This window comes from Corticium candelabrum, chromosome 10 (assembly GCF_963422355.1).
Source record: "Corticium candelabrum chromosome 10, ooCorCand1.1, whole genome shotgun sequence".
NCBI lineage: Eukaryota > Metazoa > Porifera > Homoscleromorpha > Homosclerophorida > Plakinidae > Corticium > Corticium candelabrum.
Window position 1 is genome coordinate 6,798,392 of NC_085094.1, and position 27,467 is coordinate 6,825,858.

The 27,467-nt window shown below is 41.1% G+C and overlaps 1 protein-coding gene and 1 long non-coding RNA gene across 2 annotated transcripts; both read right to left on the bottom strand.

Annotated features, from left to right (window-relative positions):
* Positions 1–12,754: 12,754 nt before the first annotated feature.
* On the bottom strand, positions 12,755–13,393 carry LOC134185357 (fucolectin-6-like). The gene is made up of 2 exons (XM_062653138.1): positions 13,271–13,393; positions 12,755–13,206 (listed from the first exon to the last, which is right to left on the bottom strand). Exons 1-2 carry the CDS (start codon positions 13,323–13,325, stop codon positions 12,755–12,757), a joined length of 507 nt encoding a protein of 168 aa, XP_062509122.1. The 5' UTR covers positions 13,326–13,393.
* A 3,079-nt stretch (positions 13,394–16,472) lies between these two features.
* Positions 16,473–25,362, bottom strand: LOC134185169 (uncharacterized). Its single transcript, XR_009970777.1, has 4 exons — positions 25,271–25,362; positions 23,029–23,152; positions 22,809–22,965; positions 16,473–16,783 (listed from the first exon to the last, which is right to left on the bottom strand). It is a non-coding gene; the product is annotated as an uncharacterized LOC134185169 (long non-coding RNA).
* Between the last annotated feature and the right edge of the window lie 2,105 nt (positions 25,363–27,467).

Genomic DNA, 27,467 nt, shown 5'->3' on the forward strand with positions numbered 1-27,467 from the left:
AGAACATCACGTGATACAGTCCCGTTGCTATCCTTGCGCAGTCGGACCACCGAAAGGAAAGGGAGGCCTAGCGGCGAGGCTATACTACTATAGTATTTTGCATTCAATCAGTCTACCAAACAACCAGGGAAATTAAGTTTGCAATATGTCCCGGATAATCTGACCGTCTGTAGGGCGTACTGCTAGCTTGTATGACGACATCGAATCATCGGCTCACAGTCTAGTAAGTGTTAGAGCTCAGCACATCTTACAACGCATCGTTGACAACTGATCTATTCTCTGTTTTTTTTGAGTGCCTTCCAATCTTAGAGAGATCTAGATACGCCTGCAAAAAGACGAGCAAAACGGCCAATTATGACGTTTGTCGGCCGGTAGCTTCAACTATTTGTATTTCACCCAACCTAGAGAGCGGAGCGAATCCAACCTACTTGCTTCTTAGATGTGCCTGTACTATTGCTTTCTTCAGAACTTCTTGTCAAGGTAGAATCTTCTCTTGTTTGGAGGTGCAAGACCAGGTCAAAGTGGCAATGATTATGGCGGTTTCCGGTCATTTCGACTCGCGGTGTAATCGTACAAGGTGAGTGTTATTGGCATTTGTTGTAAAGCATGTGGAAGACTGTCGTTAGCATGTGCACTTCGATGAGGAATCGGTTGCGTTGGAGCTTGCTGGGTATGAGTTTTCTTGGGCTAACGTTACGTAGTTTGTTGTGAGCGGTCAAAGTAAGTGACATTCTTTTGTTCTTTACATTTTGCCCCACTGATTTTACTCCCTTTATCTGCATGAACGCAGAGTAGAAGAGTTGCTTCATTCACGTGTGTGCTTTCCTAAGCCGTCAGGTCTCGCTGGCACCATGCAAACTACCGCGTATCAACGCTATTAGCTGAACTGACGACAGATGGCACTCAGATTTGGGCGTGACTTGTTGTGTCGGGGCGGGCTACTTCGCGCCATTTAGATATCTGCAGTTGCTTTCACAAATTAGCATGCAATCGTTCCCCTCAAGCTGGCGAGTATCCCACGGCAGCTGTTCAGTTTTGTTGCAGCAAGAATCAGACTGGGTCCGGCTTTTGACATTGGTAAGCTTCAGGTCTTTCTACGTGTAGCTTACTCGTAATATTTGCTTGCTTCACAGTGTCTCTGCATTCTGGCAGTCCTTTGTAGGCAGTGAGGTAGAAAGCCTTGTATCTATTCGTGGTTGTCGAGCCCTCGGCTTTGATTTGTATTCTCCTTTGTTAATTAACTGCATACATACAGCCATTGACCTTGAGTGTGCGGTTGATGTTCCATCATGAGTGGGCAAAGTGGGAGTGGATTTACGCCTCCCGCAAAAAAGGTAGACAGTCAGCCGTAGGAGACACGCACGTATGCGGTTCATGCGAGGTGTGGGTGCAGCTAGGTAGCTCTGCTATGTACAGAGGTCACGGTGGGACTAAAATGCGACACCCTGGCAATGAGCGTAATGCATCCTCCTTTTCTTCCTACTTGTCCCGTGGAAGCAGTAGAGCATTCGATTTGCGACCAGACAGTTGCCTCTGTAAAGCCTGCTTTGCTGATTGTTTAAGAAGACGTACTAGAGAAATCCCTAGATGGCAGAAACAATTTGAGTTTCATTGTGCTGTGTGTCACCAACAGAGTAGTGAAACTTGTACTTGCAGAGAAGTGAAGAATTGGTCTGGCGTCTCAGACATTCCACAGTGCCCTCAACTGGTTTGGAAGAGGTTTTTTGGCTTAGAGCAGGACATGCACTTAGACAGTCCCATTTGTGAAGAACACTTCCAAATGATGAAAACCTATCTAGGATGTCAGCAGTGCAAAATATGTGATCGAGGTGATTGGGATAAAAATTGGGAGATGTTGGGACAACGAGCAGAAGTAGTGTCACTTCTTTTACTCAGTTTGAAGAACTTCCACAGCTATCTAGCAGAGACTGTGTATGTGGAAACTGTGCTGATCGTCAAATAGATATTGCCAGGGACCTTCTTTCAAATTTTGATGATAGCAAAACTATGGCCAAAGTCACCTTGTCAGCTCTCCATACCCTTGAAATCGATGATTATTTAATGTACAAGATATAATATCCTCCTTTGAAGATGCCATGAGAGAGACCAATACCTGTTTAGATAGCCACTCTTTGAAAAAGAAAGTCTTGTGCTTTTGAAGATACTTTGAAAAACACCTGGACAGCATAGATAAGTATCGAATTCATGTTGGTCCTAGAAAACACGGCTACATGGTATATGACAAAACAGTTTTTCACCCAAAGGGTGCTGCAGCTATGTGACAGAACGATCATTGAGACTAGGTCAACATCATTTACAGCCCAGAACTTTCGTAATTTGATTAAGAAACAGTGCAGCATGCTACCTGTTCAGGAAGGTTCAATTATCGCTCACTGTTTCCAGCTGAAGGCAAATCTCTTTGTCATTCTTTAAACCAGTTTATTCACCTTGAGTTAAAACAATGTTTGGAAAGTTGTGCCAGAATTTCAGACACCACTGAGGTTAAAAAGCAATTGAAGTTGCATATAGTCATTGCATTACTTTGCAACATGCTAGATAGGTCTTGTTTTCTTCAAACTCTGCTAGGATTGTTTGTATTTGCTAATGGCCTTAGAGACAGAGGTTTTCAGTTTTTGGGTATGTTTGAGCTTCTGCCATCCATCCAGCACATCAGAAATCATAGTAAACATTGAGCAGCAGAACAAAAGTTGATTAATGAGTTAGATGTGATGCAGTTTTGGAAAGTGACTGTTGACAAATTGGAATTCAAGATGGCTTTTGCAAAGAAAATTTTTAGTGGTGGATACCAAAAGCGAATGCTGCATCTCCTGACAGGCCAAGTTTCACATCATTCCCCACCTGCAGAACCCTGTCCAACTGCTTGCCCATTAGCTAGCTATGAGGTATCTCGACTGCCTAAAAGCTTGCAACAATTAGATTTCTTAGACTTGACCATTTCTGAACGAGCACATTATTGTAAGCTTGCATCAACCGTGCTTTCTGTCATTGGTTCCGCAGATCGTTTGTTTTGCAAACCATCAGAGTGCTCCCAGTCACTTCTCCAGGTCTTATGGACTAGGTTAGAGTCATTCACACCTGCTGAGTCTGATGTGATCAAATATGCAACAGTTAGAGAGGCATACTCAGGTAGACCAGAAGATGTTGCATCATACCTTATTGAACTGAAGAAAGATCTTTGCATAGGTCAGGAAGGCTTTCCATCTTATGTTGTCGTTGGGAGGGAGACCAGCAGCTCTATGCTATCATGAAGAATCTAAAACGTAAGGATCTTGACACTTTTGAATGGCTTTTTCCCGTGCCTGGTGATTGGCATTTTATCAAAACGGTGTCAGAAGTTCTGAAAAGTGTGTTATGGGATGGAGGGTTTCATGATATAGCAGCAAATTGTGGCATGAAGAAGGAGGTCTCAAAGTGGAAGGATATACATCAGATTCTCATAGCATTACTAGAAGCCCTAATGAGAGCTAGTTTAAAAGATTGTCATGATACGAACCTTTTTGACATTTCTGAAGAGTTTCAGGACTGGGGAAAATTTGAGATCTATGTGCAGGAATTATGCAAAGGAAAAAATGAAGTTAGCTAGTTCTGGTGTAATTTGCTTCACTTCCTAATGGTCTACTTTGCCTGTTATATGGCAATTAGATCAGGGAACTGGGTCCTCCGCAATGCCTGCATAAAACAGTCCTGTGACCTGCTCTTTGCATATGCCCGTGATAAATATGAGGTCTTGGCTGTCCAAACACTCAGTCATGTACTGACATACCCTACTGCCATCATCCAGCAATTCGAGCAAGAACACCGGACAGTGTCAAAATTAGGTGTGCCATTTCATAATCAAGCGCTAGATGAATTGCATGAGACCGAAATCAATTGTGGCTTAAAGCAAGTTGTGTCTAGACCTTCCCACTTTCAGGTAGTTGAACTTAGCAATTTCCTAGCCTATCTGGAAAATGTGGTGTCTTGTTTCTGCTCTGATGTAGGCAAAACTCGGAAGTCAAAAATAGTGCATGAAACTCACTTACCAACTATTGTGACACACGTGGTTGAAAAATCATTTCATTTGAAATGTCTTGAAGCTGTTGAGTTGCATAATGTGTTTGCCCATTGTCCCAAGTCACTTGACAAGCCAACTAGGAGTGACCTGCTAGACATAAGAAATGTTGGTAGGAGACGGTTGGTTTCTTGTGTAAGGCAATATGCTTTATGTCCTCCTACAGAAGTTCCAGGAAAACGGAGTAGACAAACCTCCGGACGTTTACCACCCATACATATCGATTTCAAGAGAGAAAGCTAAGTGCAGAAAGCTACTCGTTTGCTGGAAAACGCATATGCACATGTAATTCGTAGTGGACTTGCCCTTGCCCAGACCTGTCCATTACCACTCGCAATAGCAACGGGCAAGGGAGAAATTCTCCAACGACCCAAAAGTTCAATCAGACTATCGTTTGTCAGGGATCCTGTTTTGGCACCAATCTTTGCTACTACATGCTCTCTTTTGACAGCCAATCAAACTGCATTTGACTTTGTTATTGACTTCCTTCGGGTTCTTCATCAGCCCCATCCATCTCAAGGGGTATCCCTGCTTTAATTTTGTCAATACATGTGGCGTCAAATTGTTGTGAAAATGGGATTTTTGCGAGGGGCTGGTAGGGTTACTATTGTCATTGACAAACCAGAATTTCTGCCTCCACCTAGGCAATTACTTCATTCAGTGAGACAAAAGAAAGTTGGTGTCGAAAGCAAGCCATCTGATCAGTTTCCGTCACCGTCTGAGAAAATGCCTCTTAGCAAACAGTATGCCTGTGCCTTGGCAACACCAGATTTCAAAGCAGGCCTGATAGAGTTTGCTGCTGAGACATTCATGCAGTTAGCTAAGGAAGAGCTTCATGTTGGACAGTCTGTTTTGATTGACTCTCCGTCTTTTGAGCAACCATTGTTGCTGTCACCTGGGGGTAGGTGTGAGAAATTACCCAAAAACCAGAAAGGGGAAGGGAATCAAGGTGTTTGGTACCACTCTTGTAAGAGCCCCTTTTCTGCAGTAATAGTGTTTGCTCATGATACGGACATCTGGATGGGTGGACTGGCATTAGATGAGCTGGGATATTTTCTAACAAGTTGGTATATGTTGAGCTAAGACCAAATTCAGAATTTGTTACCATAAGTGGAATATCAAGTGTTATGAAATCTCATCCTAATTTGCAAAGTCTGTCACACCCTGCTGCATGTCTTCTCGCGGTGTACACTCTCAGTGGTACAGACAATGTCCGCTCATTTTTTGGAATGTCAGTCACATCATGCTGCTGTAAAACGGTTTTTGAACAATATTTGTTTTATTTGTTCTGACCAAGAGTTGGTCCTACTTGAAATGAGGGAAGACGGCTATTTCGAATTCTGTTCCTTGTCATTGCCTGCGTGTATTAAGTTTATAATGTGTTTGTACTATGACAAGCACAAGTCTGTCTTTTCCAGTCAGTCTGCATACAGCTTAGCTCTGGCTCTCAAAGATGCTCCTATCTCTCATGAGCTTGCACTAGTTTTGCAGCGGTTAGGATATGCTGTATCAGAGAACATGACCGTATCAAAAGTCCGGCAGTGAGTTGATTTTTTGAGACGCCTGACATTTCATGATAGTAATGGAGGTCAGAATCATGAAGCCAATATGATCCCATCCTTGCCTACATTTCACCAGCATGTACTGCGAGCAGAGTATGCCATCCGGTTGGTATATGAGAGTCGAGAGGAGACCTCATCCTTCCTTTCGTATACTGGCTCTGGCTGGTTGATAGATGAAGGTGGCTCAATTTCTGTTTTGTGGGATACCGGCATAATCAGAGTATTTTAATAAATGTTTCCTACAGATGCACCTGTCAGACGGGTTGCAGTGGGAGCAGAGGAGGATGCAGAAGTTGTTTCCAGCAATGTAGGCCTTGTACCACTAGATGCAGATGCAGAGGCAACTGTAGAAATCCTCACAACAGACATGGCGTGTGCCCTAAATGCAAAGAAACTGTAAGAGGATGACTTGCAGTTAGGCTGGTCTGATGTTGCTGTCATTTCATTCAATTCAGTACCCACACCCTCTGATATCGATGCTTGTGCATCACTACCACTTCAGGTTCATGCCCATGCTGATGATACAGATAGCAACAGCTCAGACACTGATTTAGATTTGGAATGGGATGATGGACTGTCAGAAACTGCAGTAAGCCTACATGGGCAAACCCTTCGTCTGGGGACATGGGCCAGAGTGAACTTCAGGCAGACATTTCTGATGGCAGTGACAATGAAGAGGACTGAGAAACTATAAAGGTATTGTGAAAACTGCTTTGCTGTTGTGTGTTATCAATTCTCAGGATAATATATAATGTACTCGATATAATTGGCACTTTGGTTGTTTCAATTATGTATACCCATGTAGTAGTTTACCTAATTGTAAATAACTTTACATGTCTAATGTGTAATAAGATGGAAATTATAGTTCAAAACATCTGAAAAGGTAACTTGGCTCATCCCTATTGGCAGTGTCTTCAGATCCCTGTGTGTGTGTATGTAGGTGGAGTCACACTGGTCAAGAAGTGCCTCTTTCTGTTCTCATTAGGTGCTCACTGGTAGCGTAATTGCTAAGTCGACGTCCGTGTCAGACCAATATCTCTATACTTACTTGGCCATCTGCATGCTGTAATTGCAACGGCGTATCGTACTAGTTTGTTGCAATAGCAGTTGGCGTATACTGTGTTAGAAATATTCTAGCACAGTAAATGACAGTCTACTATGCCTTACCGTCGACATCCATATTTGTACTGTACATGTGTGATTGGTATCTCTGCAAGCAGTTGGTACGTTGTATTTCTACTTACGTGTTGCGATACATCTGTAGGGACATCTCGCGTATATGTCCCTTCTTGAGTTTGCAGGGTAGTCACAACAACCGAGGCTCTGGGGCCCATGTGCCGGTCAGATAGTGAGGGCTTCTGTTCGACTGGAGCTACAATGAATGGCAAAGCTCTGCCGTGATAGAAATACGTGTGCGTGGTTGAATCTCTAGCTCGTCTTGTTACCCGAGTCTACTGCATGTGTATACGGGACCTGTTCGAACATAAATTCTATGGTTGTTTGGTAGACTGCAATTATCCGAATCCGGCGTTCATTTATCCAAATCCGGCGTTCAATTATCCGATTCAGGCGTTCAATTATCTTATCCGTTGCGTCTGATGAACTAGAATAACTTACATAGTCTGTGGTTGAGCAGCTGCTGAAATACTATTCATCGATATATCAGCTGTCTCTACGCACTAATTTGTAACATTACTCTCCAAGCACATGAACGTTGTGGCTGCGTACTTCTTGATCGTCGCGATCTAACAAACCTTCCTTGGTTGCAATGGAGTCACCTTCATGTAAGACTATTGTACATCTATCCTATGCACTGACATACGCTAATGGTACGTAACACTACATAGTACTGCTCAACGGTCCATTCGCCCGCATGCATGTAGATACTATAGACTAGATACCGTACTACATAAAATAAAATAATCTACATGTCTTCCAGCCTAATGGCCATAGAAGCCTTCACCGTCAGAACATGGTAAAAAGAATTCAGGCAACAAGAGGGCGTTATCGCTTGGGTGGCTCCTTCGGCAAGATGTGTAAGCAGCCGCTGTCTAGCTGATGATAGAGTCTGACCTTCTGTGGGCACGACAGGGTCAAGTTGGCTGAGGCTACGTTTGATATACGCTTTCATGTTCTGAAAGCAATATTTGATTGGATTCAGACAACAGCTGTATGGCGGAAGTCTGATAAGATGCTTGTCGTCAGCTGTGTCGATACCCACTCACTGCTCCACACCTCGATGACAAAGTGCGTTATTAAAGACAATGTATGTTTTCGCATTCTGTTGGCCGGCTACTAGCGGTTGCCCAAAATTGCAGCCAAGCCGCGATGAACAAACTCGTCAAAGTTGTCTTGCTTTGATCCTCCTACAATTGTCCTAATCTGCACGACGCCTAGTCCTGGGCAAATTGCGCACACTATGGTTATGCGTGGCGTCCTCTGATCACTAACAACTCTTGCTGAAAGCCCTCGAACAGATCTTCCACGTGTTCTTGCAGTATACAAGCCGAAACCGCATTCGTCCACAAAGCAGACTCTAGCGCCATTTTCATGCTCGTGTTGCAGCCACTGGGAAAAGCTCTTTCTTTCTTCTTTTTAGTCTGTGCTACATTTCTTCGTTCAGGAATTAGCTCTAACTTCATTGTAACCAGACAACCTTCCAGTTTTCTTGCGATGGCTGACGTAGAGACCTCAATGACTGCTTCGTTTTCCAGCAATTGTTTCATTTCAGACAGTGTTATATCGGGGCGATTCTCCACGGCTCTCAGTAAAAGATGGATGGATTCTTGATTCAGCTTTTGACGGCTTGCTCCTCCCCTAGGTTTTGCAGTGTACTGAAGCGTGCTGTATATTCTATAGGCCATGTCACGCTTCACACCGTACAACACTTCCACTTGGCGGTAGGTAGGAAAGGCCTCTCTGGTGGGAGTTAATCAAGAGCGCTCGAATTTCATTAGTAATGGCTTTTCCACCTCGTCATTTTGAAGCATGACCAAGCATTGTAAGAAAGACATTATGAAAGAAATGTGCGCGGTTTATAATTAGACTATTATGTGTCTTAGTGAATGACTGAACAAACTAAAGCGACTAAACCTCGGATAATTGAACGCCTGAATCGGATAATTGAATGCAGGATTCGGATAATTGAACGCAAAATACTATAAAGTTTGACGTTACTAGTAGTGAGTGCAGTGTGCATGCTACTATATATTACACACGTGTGTTGTTGAATTGCCCAGCTCTAACAAGTGTGCGGGATGACAAGCCTTCTGAAATGGCTAGAGAAGGTAAATCCAAATCTAAGAGGCGAGTTACCCAATACCAAGAACTGTCGACCTTCCAGACCCCAACGTTGAGAAAACAGAAACAGACGCGGCAGAATGCACCTCACCAAATGCAGAAATTGATGCTTTTATGTGAGACTGCCGCAAGCAAGAGCAAAAGAATTCATTTACAGTATCGGCAATACGGCTCTGAACTGAGTGCAAGTATGGCGAGGTACGTTGACTTGCATGGCTGCAAGCTGCCTCGAGGCACTCTTCATCCAAGTTAGGGCATAAAGTCCCGTATACGACGATACCATGTCCCCGAACATTGCTGCTGGCTTACACAAAATTTAGGTAGAGATTTATTTTCAGTACCTCATAAGTCATACCGAAATTACCGAAAATACATCGCCACCAAAAATTTCTTGGTTTACAGTATACAGAAACTGATAATGACAATTTCAAAACTTGTGGCTATGTACCACACCCATGCACATCAATGTATAATCACCTACATTCACATGTGCGCACGCGCGTGCACGCACACACACACACGCGCACACACACACACACACACACACACACACACACACACACACACACACACAAACTATCGTTATCTCTTACTGCACAGATATGTGCACACCAAGGCTTAATTAGAACGCATTGGACACTTGTCCTTCAGTCTTATCTCTTATCTTAAAAAAAAAGACAACGAAATCATCAACACAGGACAATGAAATCATCAACATTGATTACACGTTATAAAACAAATATGAAGCCACACTGTCCCTGACAACCATATCTACCTAATATGCCAAAAACAGCAAGGTGCACTTTCTTGCATTGTCTGGAAGAACAGGCAGCAGTGATAGGAAGACAACAAAGTGTAGATGATCACCACTTTATTTACCCACACACTGATGACTGTTCCTTTCTCATGATTTAATGATTTGACTATGTAGATAAACCTGAAGTTAGAGATCTAACTAATTTAAACAGTGCAATTCTTGCTTCACTTGTTGATAATAACAGCAAACAACTAGCCTCGACGCTAGGCCATCTTTGCCTTACGTGATAGAGTAACGTGCGCGACTATGCATAGGAGTCACAAGACAGGAAACAAAGTTGCCATGTAAGGTGAAGATTTGTATAGCAAACAACTATATTTTTGTTGCAAGCAACATGTGACACCACATGTATAGAATTGGCCAAGTAAGTGTGAGCAGGACTAGCATAAATGCATTTGAGATGTCATCCTTGTGTTGACGATCACTGCAAAGTAGACCTTGACTGGAAATTTGCAGTGAACAAACAAAAAACCAAATCAGTTGTAATGTCAGCTATGAGCCGTAAGAAACAAAACTTTCCTAAAAGTCATGTGACCAAATGGGAAACATAATTGAAGAAGGCTGTACCTGCATGTGTACATATCTATCTATGTCTGCTTTAAAATCTGTCACGTTTCCAAAGCCATCATGTCCAATCACAGAGCAGTATTCACATTTGGTCGTATGTGGCTAGCATAATGGACAAACAAGCAATAACAAACTGCCAACATTCATGAGAGGTCTTTCACCAGAACAGTCTAATCCATGTTTGCAATCACAAAATCTTGTTAAACATGAACAACTGAAACCTACACATCTGCAATGGCCAATGTAAAGGCAATCATTTTTCCAACTCACTAAATTATATAGGATTAATTAACACAGAGTGATATCCACATTCCATGCCTTGAATTTCACCATTTGACAATGACAGACAATTTGAGCAAATTTATAAGATTGTAGTCAAGTGAAATAATAATCACTTTGTACAATTTTAGATAGATTTCTTCAAGTAGCGGATTCGAAAGCAAAATGGCATCTAAATTCGTAATACTTCGCAAGAAGTCAACAATTTCTCCAGTGGGACCATAATGTGGAATTGAAAGTAAAACGCATCTTCAGTTACTAGTAAGTAAACTCTTGCATGCTAACCTTCTTATGCTCTTGTAATGATCATTAGCCTGCAAACCACACAACCAGTGCCATATTGCAAAGATTTGGTGAAAGCACTTTTAGACCTAGTTAGTATTGCCATGAGTTACCTGCTGTGTAACATGTACCTGGTTCCCATGAGTACAACTGTAAATACCAGAAAACTGCGTTGTCCATAAACAGTAGGTCTAAGGATCATAGCAAAGAGAAAACATTCCAATGCCTAACAAAGTCAAAAACTGCGTTGAAGTTGGTTTAAGAGTAGCAGTTTACAGCTGTGCAAAATTCACATGTTGTAAACCATTATATAGGTAGTAACTTCCACTCGTTCGTAAAGAACACCACACAGTACTCTCTGTAGATCAAACCACAGTAGCACAATGCCTACCTAGCAGTCGATAGATAGCTCTCGTTTACGTAATCAAGGCTCGAAAATCAGTCCAACTAGTTGTCGTTTGACGAGTTTCCAAAATTTCAGGTCGTCAAATTTTTTAGTCTAGGATGTCATGTTGATATCAATCATGGTGTTTATTGGTCCACCGCCATTTTGAAATTTAGTGCAGTGCAAGTATACAGCGCAGTATTTCGTACTTCACAATAGCATGTAACCAAGGGTATCCAACACATACCGCTGAGCCAATGAATACGAGGTGTTCAGAGCTAAGACATCTTCGCCGAGGCAGGAAAGACATAGTGATAGCTAATTGGAGTAGTGATTAAACGCATACCACCTCTCTTTGTCAAAACAAGGCGGGATTTCAACCAGACTTCCACATATCACATTGCAGAAGTTGTCCGTTTCTTGCTATTAAATCGTTCCTATTTTGACCTCAGGATTACCATTGTCTCTACTTCCTCACGTGCTCCCTGGTCAAAAACTTCATGCCTTTACTCTGTTGGAATCTTGAGATGGCTCTCCCACTCCCTGTTTCATTATCCGGGATATGAGCAGTTTGTATGTACACTGCTGTGGTGTATAATTTACTACGCATACGTGTCATTGTATGACAAATGTCCCAATGCGAGTGTCAAAGCGGTGTACAGTACAGCTACCTGCCTGCATACCGAGAAAGCCATTACAAACTAGCCTTGGTCTGGTCTAGTCGTCATTTGACGACCTAGACTACAACACTAGTCGTCAGTTGTAAATTTGACTCGTCAAATGACAACTTGACGACCTATTTTTCAAGCCCTGGTAATGCTTAGCTGTATTTCAACTAGCTAAAAGCATAAACATCGTGGGAGCTCAAATGAGTTTTTAGAAGTTTGGTCCAGATAAGAATAAAGGTGTCAGACAGAATTGCAAACACAATTGGATGGACAAACAAATAGACAGACAGACAAACAAACAAACAAACAGACAGACATAATAATATGAACAGACCAACGTTTCATCATTACAATACTATTGCACAGTTGAAAACCACAAAACAAACTCAAAGCATCCAGTTAACTACTGTATCACATGTATGCATGTCTTACCCACAATAACATTCAATGTAAATGACTTTGACACTATAGAGCCATTAGCTGTGGTATATTGACATGTATACACTCCACTGTCAGAGGCACTACTTGACTTGATGTAGAGCCGCTGCACACCATTCTCATACATCTGATATACACTAGCATTCTGTGCACTTGAAGATGGTACATCATTGGTTGTGTTGTGTTTCCATTGCAAGAGAGCATTAAAGTTGGTCACATCAGGACTGACACCACAATCAATAGGATTAGAGTAATCTTGATTATCATCAACAGCCACACTTGTTCCTTCAATATTCACCTTATTGTCTAGAATAGCAATCTCCAACTCTACAACAACAAAACATTTTACTCTTCATTCAACACCTACCTACACCACAACATCATCTAACCATAGTTGAAAGCCACCTCACACACATGAAGTATGAGATTTGGCACTATTCTCTGTAAATTAATGTATCTTCCCCAAACTGGTGAGTTGCAGTTAACATCTCGCCATATTGCAATAAATGAAGAGCCGTTATATGGAGCCTTTCCACAATTGTGGTTGTCATTCCCATCGTTTGTTAAGCTGTTACCAACATAAACACACACATTTTCACCTCTAATGCCTATAGGAATAATTCTAACACGTGACACAAGATATTCCTTTTGCAAGTCAACTCGAAGCCAAGGATTTAAGGAAGCTTGTGAAGCAGCACAATCAGTACCAACAAGTCTCTGTCCAGTATAATCTTTTGGATTGCCATCTATAGCCTTTGCAGCAACAAAATCAGAACTGTAGACTGAACTCATGGTCACTGTTGCTCCAAGAGAAGCAGATAGATTGGTAGCCATACCTACATCACATAAACATTACACATAAAGCAACAAATGTGACTTCCACCATAACAGTAATCATACAAGATGTGACTATGCAGATCTCAGTCGATGGTCCTGTACACTTCTGACCACTCATAATCTGCCGAGTTCTGGTGCCATTTCCACATTCAACACTACATGAACTCCAACTACCCCAACTGCAATCCACTGGAAACACAACACAAGACAGTCAATAGAACGTTACTCATTCATCAAACTTTGCAGTTAAAATTATGATTGAACTAATGATTTCAGGCATTGTTGCCAGTTTAGTGATAGCTCTAACGTTCACAGATGGCATAACATGCACTCAACACTCAACTAACAAAAGGTGTGCTACGGCGGGCTGCATACAACTATGTACGCTATTCAATGACTCAGTGTTCAAAATAAATGTCAGGCATTGAACATTTCTGTACACTTTCGACCTTCAAATTCTCTTTCCAAAGCTGCGACTGAGGAAACAATTTGTCTGGACCTTTTACCATACTCACTCAATTATTATCCCAGAACTCAAGTAAGCCTCCATGGCTGAGACTCTAACATTGTCACACTTCTTAGTCCTTTAATTAGTGCTAATTGGCATTTTCCACAGTCACTGTTGGCTAGACTTGTTAATATTCAACTTGCATGCCTGTTGACCTTGTTAATTAAAGGCTATAGATACCAGCATAGAAGATTGGGTTTCTATATTGTACCAAAAAAATCCTTTTATATTCTACTATATTTTACTAGTGATGATTTGAAGCTCTAAAAGTGTAGTAGTTACATCCCTCCATTCCTAGATATCTGTCATCAACAGCCTATTAGTAAGCGATTAGTCTCCATCATTAGATGGGGAGCAGAACGACATCAAAACACATACTAGACCATCTCCCCACCAAACAGACAGCAAACGAGGAGCAAGTCTGGCTACGCAAGGACTAGTGCCTATATAATACAAAAAATTCTCACTGTCCCAGCCGACAACCACTCCCTTCACGTTAAGTTCCTCTAGAATAATGCAGTGAGTAGGAAACACTATTGATTTCGCGTTGGCCCAGGGGCATCGCATAATAGGGACTAGAAGGGGCTGAAGCCCCACCACTTTTGGGGGGCGTTTTCCTTTTTCAATATCAAAGACTGGAGCCAAAGTCTCAGCAGAGAGTCAGTCCCACCACTTTTTGTGCCCACGCGACACCCCTGGTTGGCCAAATATCATTATGCATTACAGACAAATTTTCATTGTTTATTTCTGACAAAGACACGTAATTGCAAACACAAATAGACTGTTGTGGTAAAAACTGTCATGAACTTTATTAGCTGCTTATATTGGTTGTCTGCAGTTGTGGTGTGCAACCAAAGGGAAGTACTGCTCAGAAGGCATGGTACACTCCAAACACACACCCAAGAGTACTTTTAGAGTGTAGTCTTGATAAGCACGCCCCTTCGCAAAGGGGCGTGGCTAGCGGGACTAGAATGTTGTGACCAGAAGCTAGCAAGCATTTATATTTTGAGTGTACCCTAGTTATTTGCTAAGTCACGTGACCATTACAAATTCCTGTTTCTTATGGCTCATAGCTGAAATCATAGAAACCATAACTGTACTATTATTGTGATCACCACAAATGATCACCCGGATAATCAATATATCACTTGTCACATCACTTTCAACACACTCTGTTCTCCAAACTTCCAAACTTCGCACCCTAATTAATTAACACTTGCCAAAAAATTCGTTGACACCACCGACGCTTTACAGTAACATAAGTAAACCTACCGTTTGTAGCTCCCTGCAGAGAGACAACTATTCCATGAACATCATCCGCACACAAAGGGGGTCCCGCTGCGACATGAGCACTTCGGCGTACGATAATCGAGTGTATCAAAGTGCTAGTTGACGCTAAACTAAAACTGTGACGAGCTCTGCAGCAGCCCACGTAAACGTCGGTGAGTAGGAAAGGTTTTCTCTCACCTCACACAGTAGGATATAGTTATAGCAGCTTACCTGCGCAAACGCCGTGCAAACACAAAAGCAAAAGACAAGTCGCGGACAGCAGCAAGACTTCCTTCATTATTCCGTGATAGTCCGCTATACGGGATAGCTAAGCATGCGTTTGAATCCCGGAGAATAATATAGCGTCTGCTAATGAGTCAAAATTGTAAAGTGTGCTAAAGTTTGATAACGCACGTTAATAAAACAATTGACATCAATAACATTACTATAAATAATTGCGATTACAAAAATTTCAAAATCAAAATTTGGGAGACCAAGTCAGCGCCTGCTCTAATTAATTAATAAGGTTAGAACTATTACCAGGAGACTATCGTGGTATTGCTGAGGTGTACACCACATGTGGTAGTAGGTACACAGTGACACTACACTGTGTACCGTGGCTAGAAAAAGGCAAGCACTGCAGCAATCTCGCGCTTGCAAATTGTCGTCCGTCCGTGTTTTAGTGTAGTACTTGTGGAGATGCACGCGTACTGTACGGTACCAGGTAAACACTAGAGTACTGGCACGCCCAGAAGCCACCTACTCGAGAGTAGACAGACTCATGACTCCGACACAACAATGTAGTAAGGTTGTATAGATACTGGACATGAACAGTTGAACCCATGTCTAGCAATAGACAGCTAGAAAACAAACCAGCTGCAAAGATTTCTTATCACGGAAGCATGACGGAAATACTAGGCAAGTTTGTTATCTAAAACAAAAAGGTTGTGTAGGCAAGACTCGACGGGAGACTAGACTAGTAGTAAGATACCAGTGTCAAATATACGGTACGGGAACTTTCGAAAGATAATACAGTCGCGTGTCACTTATCGGACGTTCACTTATCGGACACGCCGAGCTTGTCATGTGAGTGATCCACGTGCATGTGTCAGTTGTTTCTTGAAACAAGTTTGAGAGTGAGTTCAAGCGTTTTTTCTCGTTGTATTCTACATTCATCTACATCTACATTCATTCTACATCTACATTCAGTATACCTAATGTGGAAAAATGCCGTATAATATGAACAGTAGTTGAGTTTGTAACAGCTTCAGTTATCCAACATTTTGACTTATCCTCCCAAGGAGCTCGGATAAGTGACACGCGACTGTAGTGGCATCGCTACAGTACTGATATTTATGAAATCATAAGTTCCTATATTTCAAATAAATTAATTAAATGATAAACAATGCATCAATATCCAATCAACAAGTTGGACAAAGTAAACTGAACATTTGAGGCAACTCCAACTCAATCATGCCCACAGGCAAATGAACGAGTTCTATAAAATCAGTAGCAGCAAACATATCAAATATTACTAGACAACAATGCCCAGCTTAGATATTGTAAATGTTTAATTCCGCCATGCTAAACACACATGCATGGCAAGCACTAAGAAAGGCATTTTAAACATATAAATAGCCACAAATCATCAGAAAAGTTCTCTCCTTTATTACATTGAGATCAAAGTGCCGATTCAGAATCCATACTATCATACAACAGTTCCTCATTCTTCCTGTTTCGCTGAGCTGCAACAGCTCTAACCTCTAGATATCCACATGATTCAGCACTGCTGCCTGCACCTGTAAGAGCAAATCTGATGTGCTTATCCAAAGTAACTCTCTGGTTAATACTAGACTTGAGTGTGTCCTAGGTTATTCAGTGATATACGCAAGACAAGACTCCTACATGCACAAGTCAATAAATCTTACTCTGGACCTCAAAAGTGAAACATACGACCCTCCAATTACAATAAGTTCTCGTAAAACATAAGTTATGTGCAACTGCTGATAAACTATCGTTAAAGCCATCAGAACCAATACTCATGCACTCCTTAACTCCCGCTTATTTGGCACCTGTCATGGCCACTAATTAGATCTATAGTAGTGTTCTGTCAACAAAATACTACATTAGTGATGAACTCTAAATCTCTGACTGCAAATAATTATTAAAGGTGCTCACCCATGCAAGCATAGACACACTCACGCAAACATGATTTCAACTTGTGTCATAACAAAGCAGAGCAAGCGAACATCTTACGCTGCACCACATTTTATGACATACAGTCTTTATTCCAAGTATAAAGAGAAATGAGAATTGTGTTCTTGTGCACCACGGCAGTTTTGCTCCTCGTACTTTATATTTCAAGAAAGCTAATGACAAGAGTGTTAGATTCTCTATACACACATTTACCATTTACCATCTTGAGATAGCTTGAACGACAAAGAGCTTTCTTGATCGTTTTCTAGTTCTACATAACCTGAAAATGGGTGGAGCACAGAGCATTTACTGTGATGGCATGTGAACTCCAGCGTAAAAGAAGACATGGAGAGTGCCGGGACGTCTGGCATTTAAGGAGGGAAGTACTTCTCAACGCTTGACTTCAGCCAGCATATAATCAAGTACCACTAGATAACGGTCAGTGCACTTTTTGACCATTCCACTTTTAAATTTAGTTTGGTTAAAACTTGAAAAGTAAATTGTGCATTTCAATTATTGGACCAAGTTTTAAGTAAATATTAAAAATTACAAAATTAAAAATTGAGTTACTACATATAAGAATCAAAATACAAAATTGAAAATGACAGCTGCAATTTCCGGCCAAGTATATTCTATGTAGTCTTCAGTGACAGCACCTGCACTTGATATAAAGCAATTTGATTGATGGCGCCTACAGTCTCATTCAAGGTGTACACTATATAAGAAAGGGAAAAAGACCAACATCATGAAGCCAATGTCACATCAACTGGGACTATTTTCCACCCTCTTGTGTGCGAATTTCTTGGTCTGTGATCACCACACAGTTTGGAAGTATTGAAGACCATCGCACGACATCTATCTTTCAAAAGAATTTGACAGTCAGCCAGGCAGTCAGTAACATACATGAACAACTGTTGGTGAAACTCTGGCTATATAACGCCAAAATGATATTGCATAGACTGGCTTTAGATTGTACAGACATGTTTTTCGAATAATGTGTGTTAGATACCCACGTAGGTGGGTTTATATATATATATATATATATATATATATATATATATATATATATATATATATATATACAGGTGAAAATCTCAATTAACACGCTGATGAGATAGCAGTTAGCAATAACGATCTAGGATTCTATAGAGAAGCAAATTTTTGTTCAGTTGATGTGGCGTCTTTAATTTGTCGAATGTACACTTGCGCTAGTAGAGGGATTTGGTTTCTAGCACACTTGCAGAAATGGTAACGGTGCACCTAGCTGTACTCAAGCTAAAGTGATTAGAATTGTACTTGCCTATATACACAATGCACCTGCACTTGCCATAAGCCCTAAGCCAATTAGCTTGTTTTTAGCACCAATTACTCAACACAATAAGAACACAGAGTATAGCAGACCACTCAGATAATGATCTCCTGGATACAGGTATTGTTGCCAAACAAATGGGCGATCTGAGGTAGATGTAACAAGAACAAGGAGCTCGACTAATTCAACAGAAACTCTCTCCATGTTCATCATGTGCTAATTATTGTTTCTAGGGAATAGTCCCTTTTTAAACAAGATAGCTATGTGTACACCTGTGCCACAACCCTAATTGCTTTGTATACACCTAGAATCCACGAATTACGCCACATACATCAACTGAACAAGAATTCGCTTCCCTATATAGAGAATCCTATAGATGGTTACTGCATGCATACCTGCTATTTCATTAGTATGTGCTATTTCAGCGGTTTGTCTGTCAATTGTCACCTAGAGAGTGTACACCTTGGTGGAAATGGTGCTAATCAAATTGCTTTATCACGTCCAAGTGCTGTCACTGAAGACTAGATAAAATATACTTGGCTGGAAAGTGCAGCTGTCATTTGTATTTTTGATTTTCTTATATGTAGTAACTCAATTTTCAATTTTGTAATTTTTAATATTTAGTTAAAAATTCGTCCAAAAATTGAAATGCACAATGTACTTTCAATTTTTAACTAAACTAAAAAAATTGGAAAATGGAATGGCCAGAAAGTGCACTGACCAATAACGCTTCCAGGAAATATACCACCATAAACACCTCAAGAGGACTGCCATGCGGTATCACATCAGCTCCAAGTACTGTAAATCAACAATTTGGTAAGCAGAAAACTTTCGAAAGTGTCCAAATTCACCATTTCATACGCAGCCAACTTTGTAAACGTTGATGAACGTAGCCACTTTTCTGTGCAGAACATCAACACCAAATCAACAGGATTAAAACCACAGCACCACTGGTAAGTATCTGCTAAGTGTACGTAAACATCTGCTATTGCCTAGGCTCACCAACTAGATGTCAGTCTGTCTGGCAAGCATGATACGTGATGATTATTAGCTCTAAATTAGTAAGCATTTAACTTTAGTAAATCTGAGATCCCTTACAAAATTTACAAAAGTTAGATGCTTACGAAATTTTGTTGATTTACAGTATATTTCAGAGAGTACTGGAAGGAGTGCTGAAGGGAACCACAACAAACAACTACCTTCATGATATTCTAGTAGCAACACAGTCAAAGCAAGAGGATATGCAGGTTCTTGATAATGTGCTGAGCAGGCTGAATGAGACAGGTTTCCGATTAAAGACGGTGAAGTGCATCTTTATGACCAGGTCAGTCACCTACTTGGGATACATCATTTGATGAACAAGGACTGCATCCGGATCACATCAAGGTCAAATCGGTGAAGAAAGCGCTGCAACCAAAAGATGTGACAGAACTCCAAAGTTAAATTTCTGGGCTTAATCAACTACTATAACCAATTCATGCCTAATCTTGCCAACATCTTAGCATCCTTACATATCAGTTACTTTGCAACGAGGGCAAAATGGGAATGGACTAAAAGCAGAGCAAGACCTTTGAAGAAGCAAAGCAACAGTTGATATCTATGAGAGTATTGGCTCACTATGATGCGGTCAAGCACCTGGTGTTGGCTTGTGATGCCTCACCATATGGTCTGGGAAGCATATTGTCATACAAGATGGAAAATGGGAGCAAACGCCCAATTGCATTCGCCGCATGCTCACTGAATGACACGGAGAAGAAATACCAAAAGGTTGACAAAGAAGGGTTAGCCCTGGTATTAGGTATCCAAAAGTACCACAAGTATCTTTTCAGAAGGAACGTCACATTGCTCACAGATCACAAACCACTGTTGGGTTTACTCAAGGCAGAAAAAGGTATTCCAGCCACGACATCAAAGATGCAGCGTTACACATTAAAATTGGCAGTATACCAGTATGATTTGCAATAACGAGAAAGGTCCAAACACAGCAAAGTGGATGCACTGAGCCCACCAGAACACCGGCAGAAATACCACGGAGAAATCATTTTAACCATACAACGATTGAATGCTTCACCATTTACAGCCAAACAGATTGCAGACATAACATCTTGAGATCCCTATTTCTCAGGTACAACTCTGGATACTACTACAGGTTGGCCATGCAAGTCGCCAAGAAGACAGGAGGACTGCCAGTCTCCAGAACTGCCAGTCTCCAGAACTGCCGGCTCTGTGGCAGAGACAAGGGGAAGTAACGCTACAGCAAGGATGCATATTGTGAGGACATCGCGTGGTGATACTCCCCAACAATAGAACAAGGCTACCATGGAGACACTACATGAAGGGCATCTAGGAGTCTGTCGGACCAAAGCCCTGGCAAGGAGTTTCCTGTGCATGGTGGCCTGGAGTAGACACAGCCATAGAACGAAATATCAAGGCATTCTCAACATGTCAAGAAACAAAGAAGTCACCAATGAGAGCCCCATTACAACAATGGGGATGGCGACAAAAGCCTTGGACACGACTCCATATTGATGCCGGGCTGTTCATGAAAAAGACGTTTTTAGTAATTATTGATGCCATGTCCAAATGGATGTACAGATAGTCAGCGCAGCCACCAGCCAAGCCACTATCGATAAAGTTAGAGCCTCAATAGTCATACATGGAATTCCAGAGTGGATAATGGCAGTTGTTTACGAGTGCAGAGTTTGAATTGTTTAGCATGGCTAATGGAATCACTCATACCAAAACAGCCCTCTATGTACCACACAGCGTCCAATGAACTGGCAGACAGAGGAGTACAAACATTTAAGGAGGGAATAAAGAAGACAAAGAAAAGAAACGTTAGAAGGAAGGCTGCAAAAGTTCCTAATGGAGTACCGAAATACGCCACACACCACAATGAGAGTGACACCGGCATGAATTGCTGTTAGAATGGAACCAAAAAATGTTGCTAGACCACATCCGCCTTAATCTAGCTCAGCCGAGGTTGGGTCAAAACAAGCCAAGCAAAAGTACCAGCATGACCAACACAGCAAGGACAGGAGCTTCTAGCAGGCCAAGCCCTTTAGATTAAAAATTTTCGACCAGCTCCGAGATGGTTAGCGGCTACAATTGAAAGCCAGCAAGGACCGCTGTCTTTCAGCAGCCAACTGCCAACTGGACAACTAGTGCGATGACACCAAAACCATATTCACAACCGACTACTAGGGAACAGCGACGAACAGACATCAAGTCAAAGGACCAACTCCAAAGGGAAGAAGAAAGAGAATCACATTTGGAAGACGCGGGAAAAGAACCCTACAATGAAACAGAACACAAATTGATTGAGCAAGGAGGAGAACTGGACAACAAGGTAGGCAAGGAGACAGAGGCTGAAAAAGACAGCAAACTCCTCAATCAGTCCAGAGCTGCCTAAAACTCCAAGAGCTGGAAACGACAGTGAAGTGGGGGTTCGCTGTTCCCAATGCGGGAGGAAGCCGCCTGAAAGACTGGACTTATAAGTTTTATTGTTGTTTTGTTTGGGTTTAGTTTAGCTTTTATATAATTAGTTACCGTAAGGGGGAGATGTAGTAGTTTGCGGGGGCGCTGATTCGGGGACTTCGGTGTGACGTAAGGCCCATTATACGGTGTACTATAGGTGGTAAGAAGAGTGGTAATTAAATATTCTACAGATACCCATAAGGACTGGCTAGAATTCAAGAGTAGGCTACACTTAGCGACAGACGATGCGGTACGTAGTGGTGTTTCTTCTACAGAAATTCAACAACTGCAAGACAGATGTAAGCGTTGGTACACTGATAAGCTGGTGTAGAGCTTCCTAAGTGGTAGATGTTCGGATGTCATCGCAATAATGCTGTGCTCCACCCATATGGGTCACGTGCAACAAGGAAAAGCTCAAAAATCACTTTGTTGTTCAATAGCAAGCTATCTCAAACCGGTAAATGGTAACTGGTATGGATAAAGACATGATTTCAAGTTTGGGTGGGTGGGTTTGCGCGTGCGCGTGAATTTGTGAGAGGGCACCTTAAATAATAAGTAGACATGCAGCCGTTGCCTCGGTTGTAAAGCATGGCTAATGCGCATGTATTGTCTGCCCACATAGATTCACAAATTAGACATGTGAAGGCTCTTCATACTAAATATACTTTCACTAACTCCTGATAATCGCAGTATTATATCAGAGTCTGTTGTTTGCACTTGTTTCAATAAACATAACAAAAGTAAAGTAGCTATACAAAACACAATGCCATCATGAACAAAGCCTTGACAAGTAGTAATTAAATTATATAGTACGCAATTTCACATCATGTCACTATTCTCACCTGTAGTAGCATATGAGCTATTAATTGTCATTGCATCTCGTTGCTTTTATCCAAACATTCACTTGTTCCAGATGTTGCTTTAGAATTGGCAATGACACTATCATATTTCATAGGCACTAAAGATTTTGACTCATTTCTTGTGCACCTGTAATTCTTCCTGTATCACACATACCATCGTAAAAGTTCAATATTACAAATATTTGTAACTTAAATATTTCACCTCAGAAAAATGAAAAGTACGATGATTAGCATGAGAACGATGACACTTAGTGTAACAGCAATTATTACTGAGTTTGATACTCATCCAGATGATGACTCATTTTCTGCAGGCACAGTCGTGTACCCTACACATACAAACTCAATCCAACACTATGCGAAATTTAACCTAATCAGTAACCAAATACATCTCATTGTTTATAACTACTAATTGGAGCTGTGTTTACACTCTCACTTCCCAGATGTGTACTTAAGGAGGGTTTGGGGGTGGTGTGGTGGGTGGTGGTGGTGTGCAAACAAATCGGCCCACTTCAGTCAGAGGTCCACTTGTACAGTACCTCTGAATGTATACGACCAAATCAATCAGTCAATGGCGGATCCACAAGTGTTTATGCCGGAGGCATAAACTTGTAGCATAGATATTTTCAATGTATAATATTATAATTGTAATTTTTAGACACTCAGACTCTATAGTTCGTTATAGAGCTTTAGCTGCCTCGTTGTATTAAACAACAATTACATTACTTCTATACCCAACCACCTAGATTTTGTTCTATTCATCACTGTCAACGCTTGAATCTTCCAACTCATCTTGCAATTTAATCTGGCAGCAGCAATATCCGAGACTTTCCTTTGGCAAAGTAATCTCTACTGCTGCTGATACAGTAAATTTGCATGCAATATTTGCACCAGCTGTATACAGAAGCTGTAGCTGCTTAAGAGCTGGCCTGCACGGGTCCCACGTTCGAGATGCAGATTTAGACTCCAAGATTCTTTGGCGCGTATGTGCAGTGTATATCATGATTACATGTAAACTATGCACATTTAAAATGTCTTCCAATAGACCTAGTAACTAATAAATTAATTCACTAGAATAGAGCATGTTGAGCTGATTGGGAAGTCCACTAGAGCATTAAAAGAACCGACCCATAAATGCCCCAATTATGCCCCTGCTTCCACAGCTATGAGCATTCTAAACAACACGTACGATATGATTAATTGTTGCAAGAATTACGAATATACATGCTATTTTCTTTCTAAACATGCTACGTGTAAAATTTATCTAAAATCATACATAGCAACTGTCATTTCACGTGACGACAAAGTCCGTAAATAGTCTGTAATTGTGAAAGTACAGTATCAAGAGTTATCACACATGGGACATAAAATTGCTCATGGTTATGAACTGTCAGATTCTCATATAAATATTGTAAATCCACGAAAGCCGTTAAATTAACATGAGCAGTTGCAGACAGGTAAGTTCTGTTGTTTACTTCCAACAAGATCTGGCAATTGCAAACATAAATTACACTGTTCTGGTAAGCAACTCCTTCATGAATTTTTCTTGTATCTGATTGAGCCTCGTCCCTAGACTCTCTCACGCTAGTCTTGCCCCTCACGCTAGTCTTGCCCAGTGCCCGTATGCACTTGGAATCGTCATACAACAGTTGCCATATGGGCACCGGACAAGACTAGTGCGAGAGAGTCTGGGGAAGAGGCTAGATCTGATTGGCTGTTCGGTCATTGTCTCTGGAAATGGTAAAGCAATAGTGCTCAGTGATTGGGTCCCACACAGGAAGCTTACGTGGCACATTCCTGCAGCCTGACAAACAAAGTCAGGCAGCCAGCTAGTCAGCCACATATCCCATTATATCCAATTAATTAAAACAGTCAGCAACATAGTCCACACACCAGAAGTCGGTTCAGTCCTATACGTTTAGAGTATGCTACTCGCCAAAGCCTCATGATTTTTACAAAGTCCTGTTTCCTGTGGCTCATAGGTTTCAACTAATTTCAGCTATGAGCCATAAAAACGGAAGTTTGCAAGAGTCCCAAGACTTGGCAAGTAGCGTACCCTTAACATAAAAGACTGACCTCCCGGTCTAGCTCAATCTGCAAACTACGTGCGGGCTGGCTGACTTTTTGTCTGTCACACTGCAGAAATGTGCCTCGTTTCTTGTCTAGGGCCCAATCACTGAGCAGTATTTCCTTTATGTCGTATGTGGCAGCCAGAGATAATGGCCAAACAGGCAATCAGATCGACCAAAATGATCGATTATGAAAGAGTTTCGTAACAGAACAGTGTAATTGGTAGAAATAAACAACAGAACTTACCTATCTGCAACTGCTAAGGCAAAATCACTTTCTTGCTTTACAATGTATATACAAAAACCGGTACTTAAATCACATAAACATTGCACATAAGTAACAATTCAGTGTGACTTCCACCATAACAGTAATCATACAAGATGTGAATATGCAGATCCCAGTCAATGATCCTCTACACTCCTGACCGCTCATTGTAGCTGCTTGACTAATCTGCCGAGTTCTGGTGCCATTTCCACATTCAACAGTACTACATCAACTCCAACTACTCCAAACGCAATCCACTGGAAACACAACACAAGACAGTCAATACAATATTATTCATTCAACAACTATACAACTATCATGAAACTAATAGTAGATGATGCCTTGTAATCATTACTTCAATAACAAAATTAATCACAAGTCTACAGATGACACAACACGAACTCAAAATTTAAACAATGCAATTTGCTTCATTTGTTGACAGTGGCAATAAATGATTAAAGACTTGCTGCAACAAACATGTAATACCCCAGTATAGAATTGGTCATGTGTGAACAAGACTGGCACAAATGTATTTCAGGTGCGTCCTTGTATTGACGATCACAACAAAGCAAACTTTGACTGGAACTTCGCAGTAGACAAACAAAGTACCAAATCAGTTGGAATGTCAGCTATGAGCCATAAGAAACAAAACTTTCTAAAAGTCATGTGACTGAGCAAAAAGCATAATTGAAGAAGGCTCGAGCACCTACAATTTGTGTGGTATGTATGTGCATATGTACATATTTATCTGTCTGCTTAAACTGTGTTGCCCTTCCAATGCAATCAAATTAGCCTAACTACAGATTAAGAGTAGCAGTTTACAGCTGTGCAAAATTCACACGTTGTAAACTATTAAATAGGCAGTAACTTCCACTCATTAGTAAAAGAACACCACAGTGACACAGTTATTTCCCTGCAGATCAAACTACACTAGCAATGCCTATCTATACCTAGCAGTCAATAAATGGCTTCGTTTATGTTGGTCCAGATAACAATAGAGGTGTCAGAGAGAATTGCAAACATAGCCAAATAAACAAACAAATAGACATACAGACAAGACAAACAAAGAAAAAGACAGACAGACAGACATAATAATATGGTAGACAGACAAACATCTCGTCGTTACAATACTATTGCACAGTTGAAACCACAAAACAAACTCAAAGCATCCAGTTAACTATTATATATCACATGTATTCAGTCTTACCCACACTAACACTCAATGTACATGACTTTGACACTATAGAGCCATCAGTTGCAGTATATTGGCATGTATACACTCTACTGTCAGAGGCACTGGCTGACTAGATGTAGAGTCGCTGCACACCATTCTTATACACCTGATATAAACAAGTATTCTGTACCCTTGAAGATGGTACATCATTGATTGTATTGTGTTTCCATTGCAAGAGAGCATTAAAGTTGGTCACATCAGGACTGACACCACAATCAATAGGATTAGAGTAATCTTGATTCTCATCAACAGCCACACTTGTTTCTTCAATATTCATATCATTGTCTAGAATAGCAATATCCAACTCTACAACAACAAGACATTTTACTCTTCATTCAACACCTACCTACATACACCACAACATCATCTAACCATAGCTGAAAGCCACCGTACATAAATGGTTAACACCATCTGTCACTTTTCTCTGTAAATTAATGTATCTTCCCCAAACTGGTGCGTTACAGGTAACATCTCGTCATATTGCATACTGGCGTCATATGGAGCCTTTCCACAATTGTGGTTGTCATTCCCATTATTTGTTAAGCTGCTCCAACATCAACACACAAATTTTAACCTCTACCAGAATAAAGGATAGCTCTAACATGTGACACAAAATATTCCTTTTGCAAGTCAACTCGAAGCCAAGGATAAACAGACTCCCTTGTAGCAGCACAATCAGTATTGACAAGTCTCTGTCCAGTAACATCTTTGGATTGCCATCTATAGCCTTTGCAGCAACAAAGTGAGAATCATAAACTGAACTTATGGTCACTGTTGCTCCAAGACAGGCAGCTAGATTGGTTGTCATACCTACATCACATAATCATTGCACACAAAGCCACAAGTGTGATTTCCACCATAACAATAATCATACAAGATGTGACTATGCAGATCTCAGTTGATGGTTCTGTACACGTCTGACCACTCATTGTAGCTGCTTGACTAATCTGCCAAGTTCTGGTGTCATTTCCACATTCAACACTACATGAACTAGCTCTAACTACCCCAACAACTGCAATCCACTGAAAACACAACACACAACAGTCAATAGAACATTACTCATTCATCAAACATTT

Coding starts and splice junctions, on each gene's coding strand:
- LOC134185357 (XM_062653138.1), bottom strand. CDS start 13,325: ATGAGTGGTCAGAAGTGTACAGGACCATCGACTGAGATCTGCATAGTC. Junction 13,207..13,270: donor GATCTGCATAGTCACATCTT/GTATGATTACTG, acceptor TATGTGATGTAG/GTATGGCTACCAATCTATCT.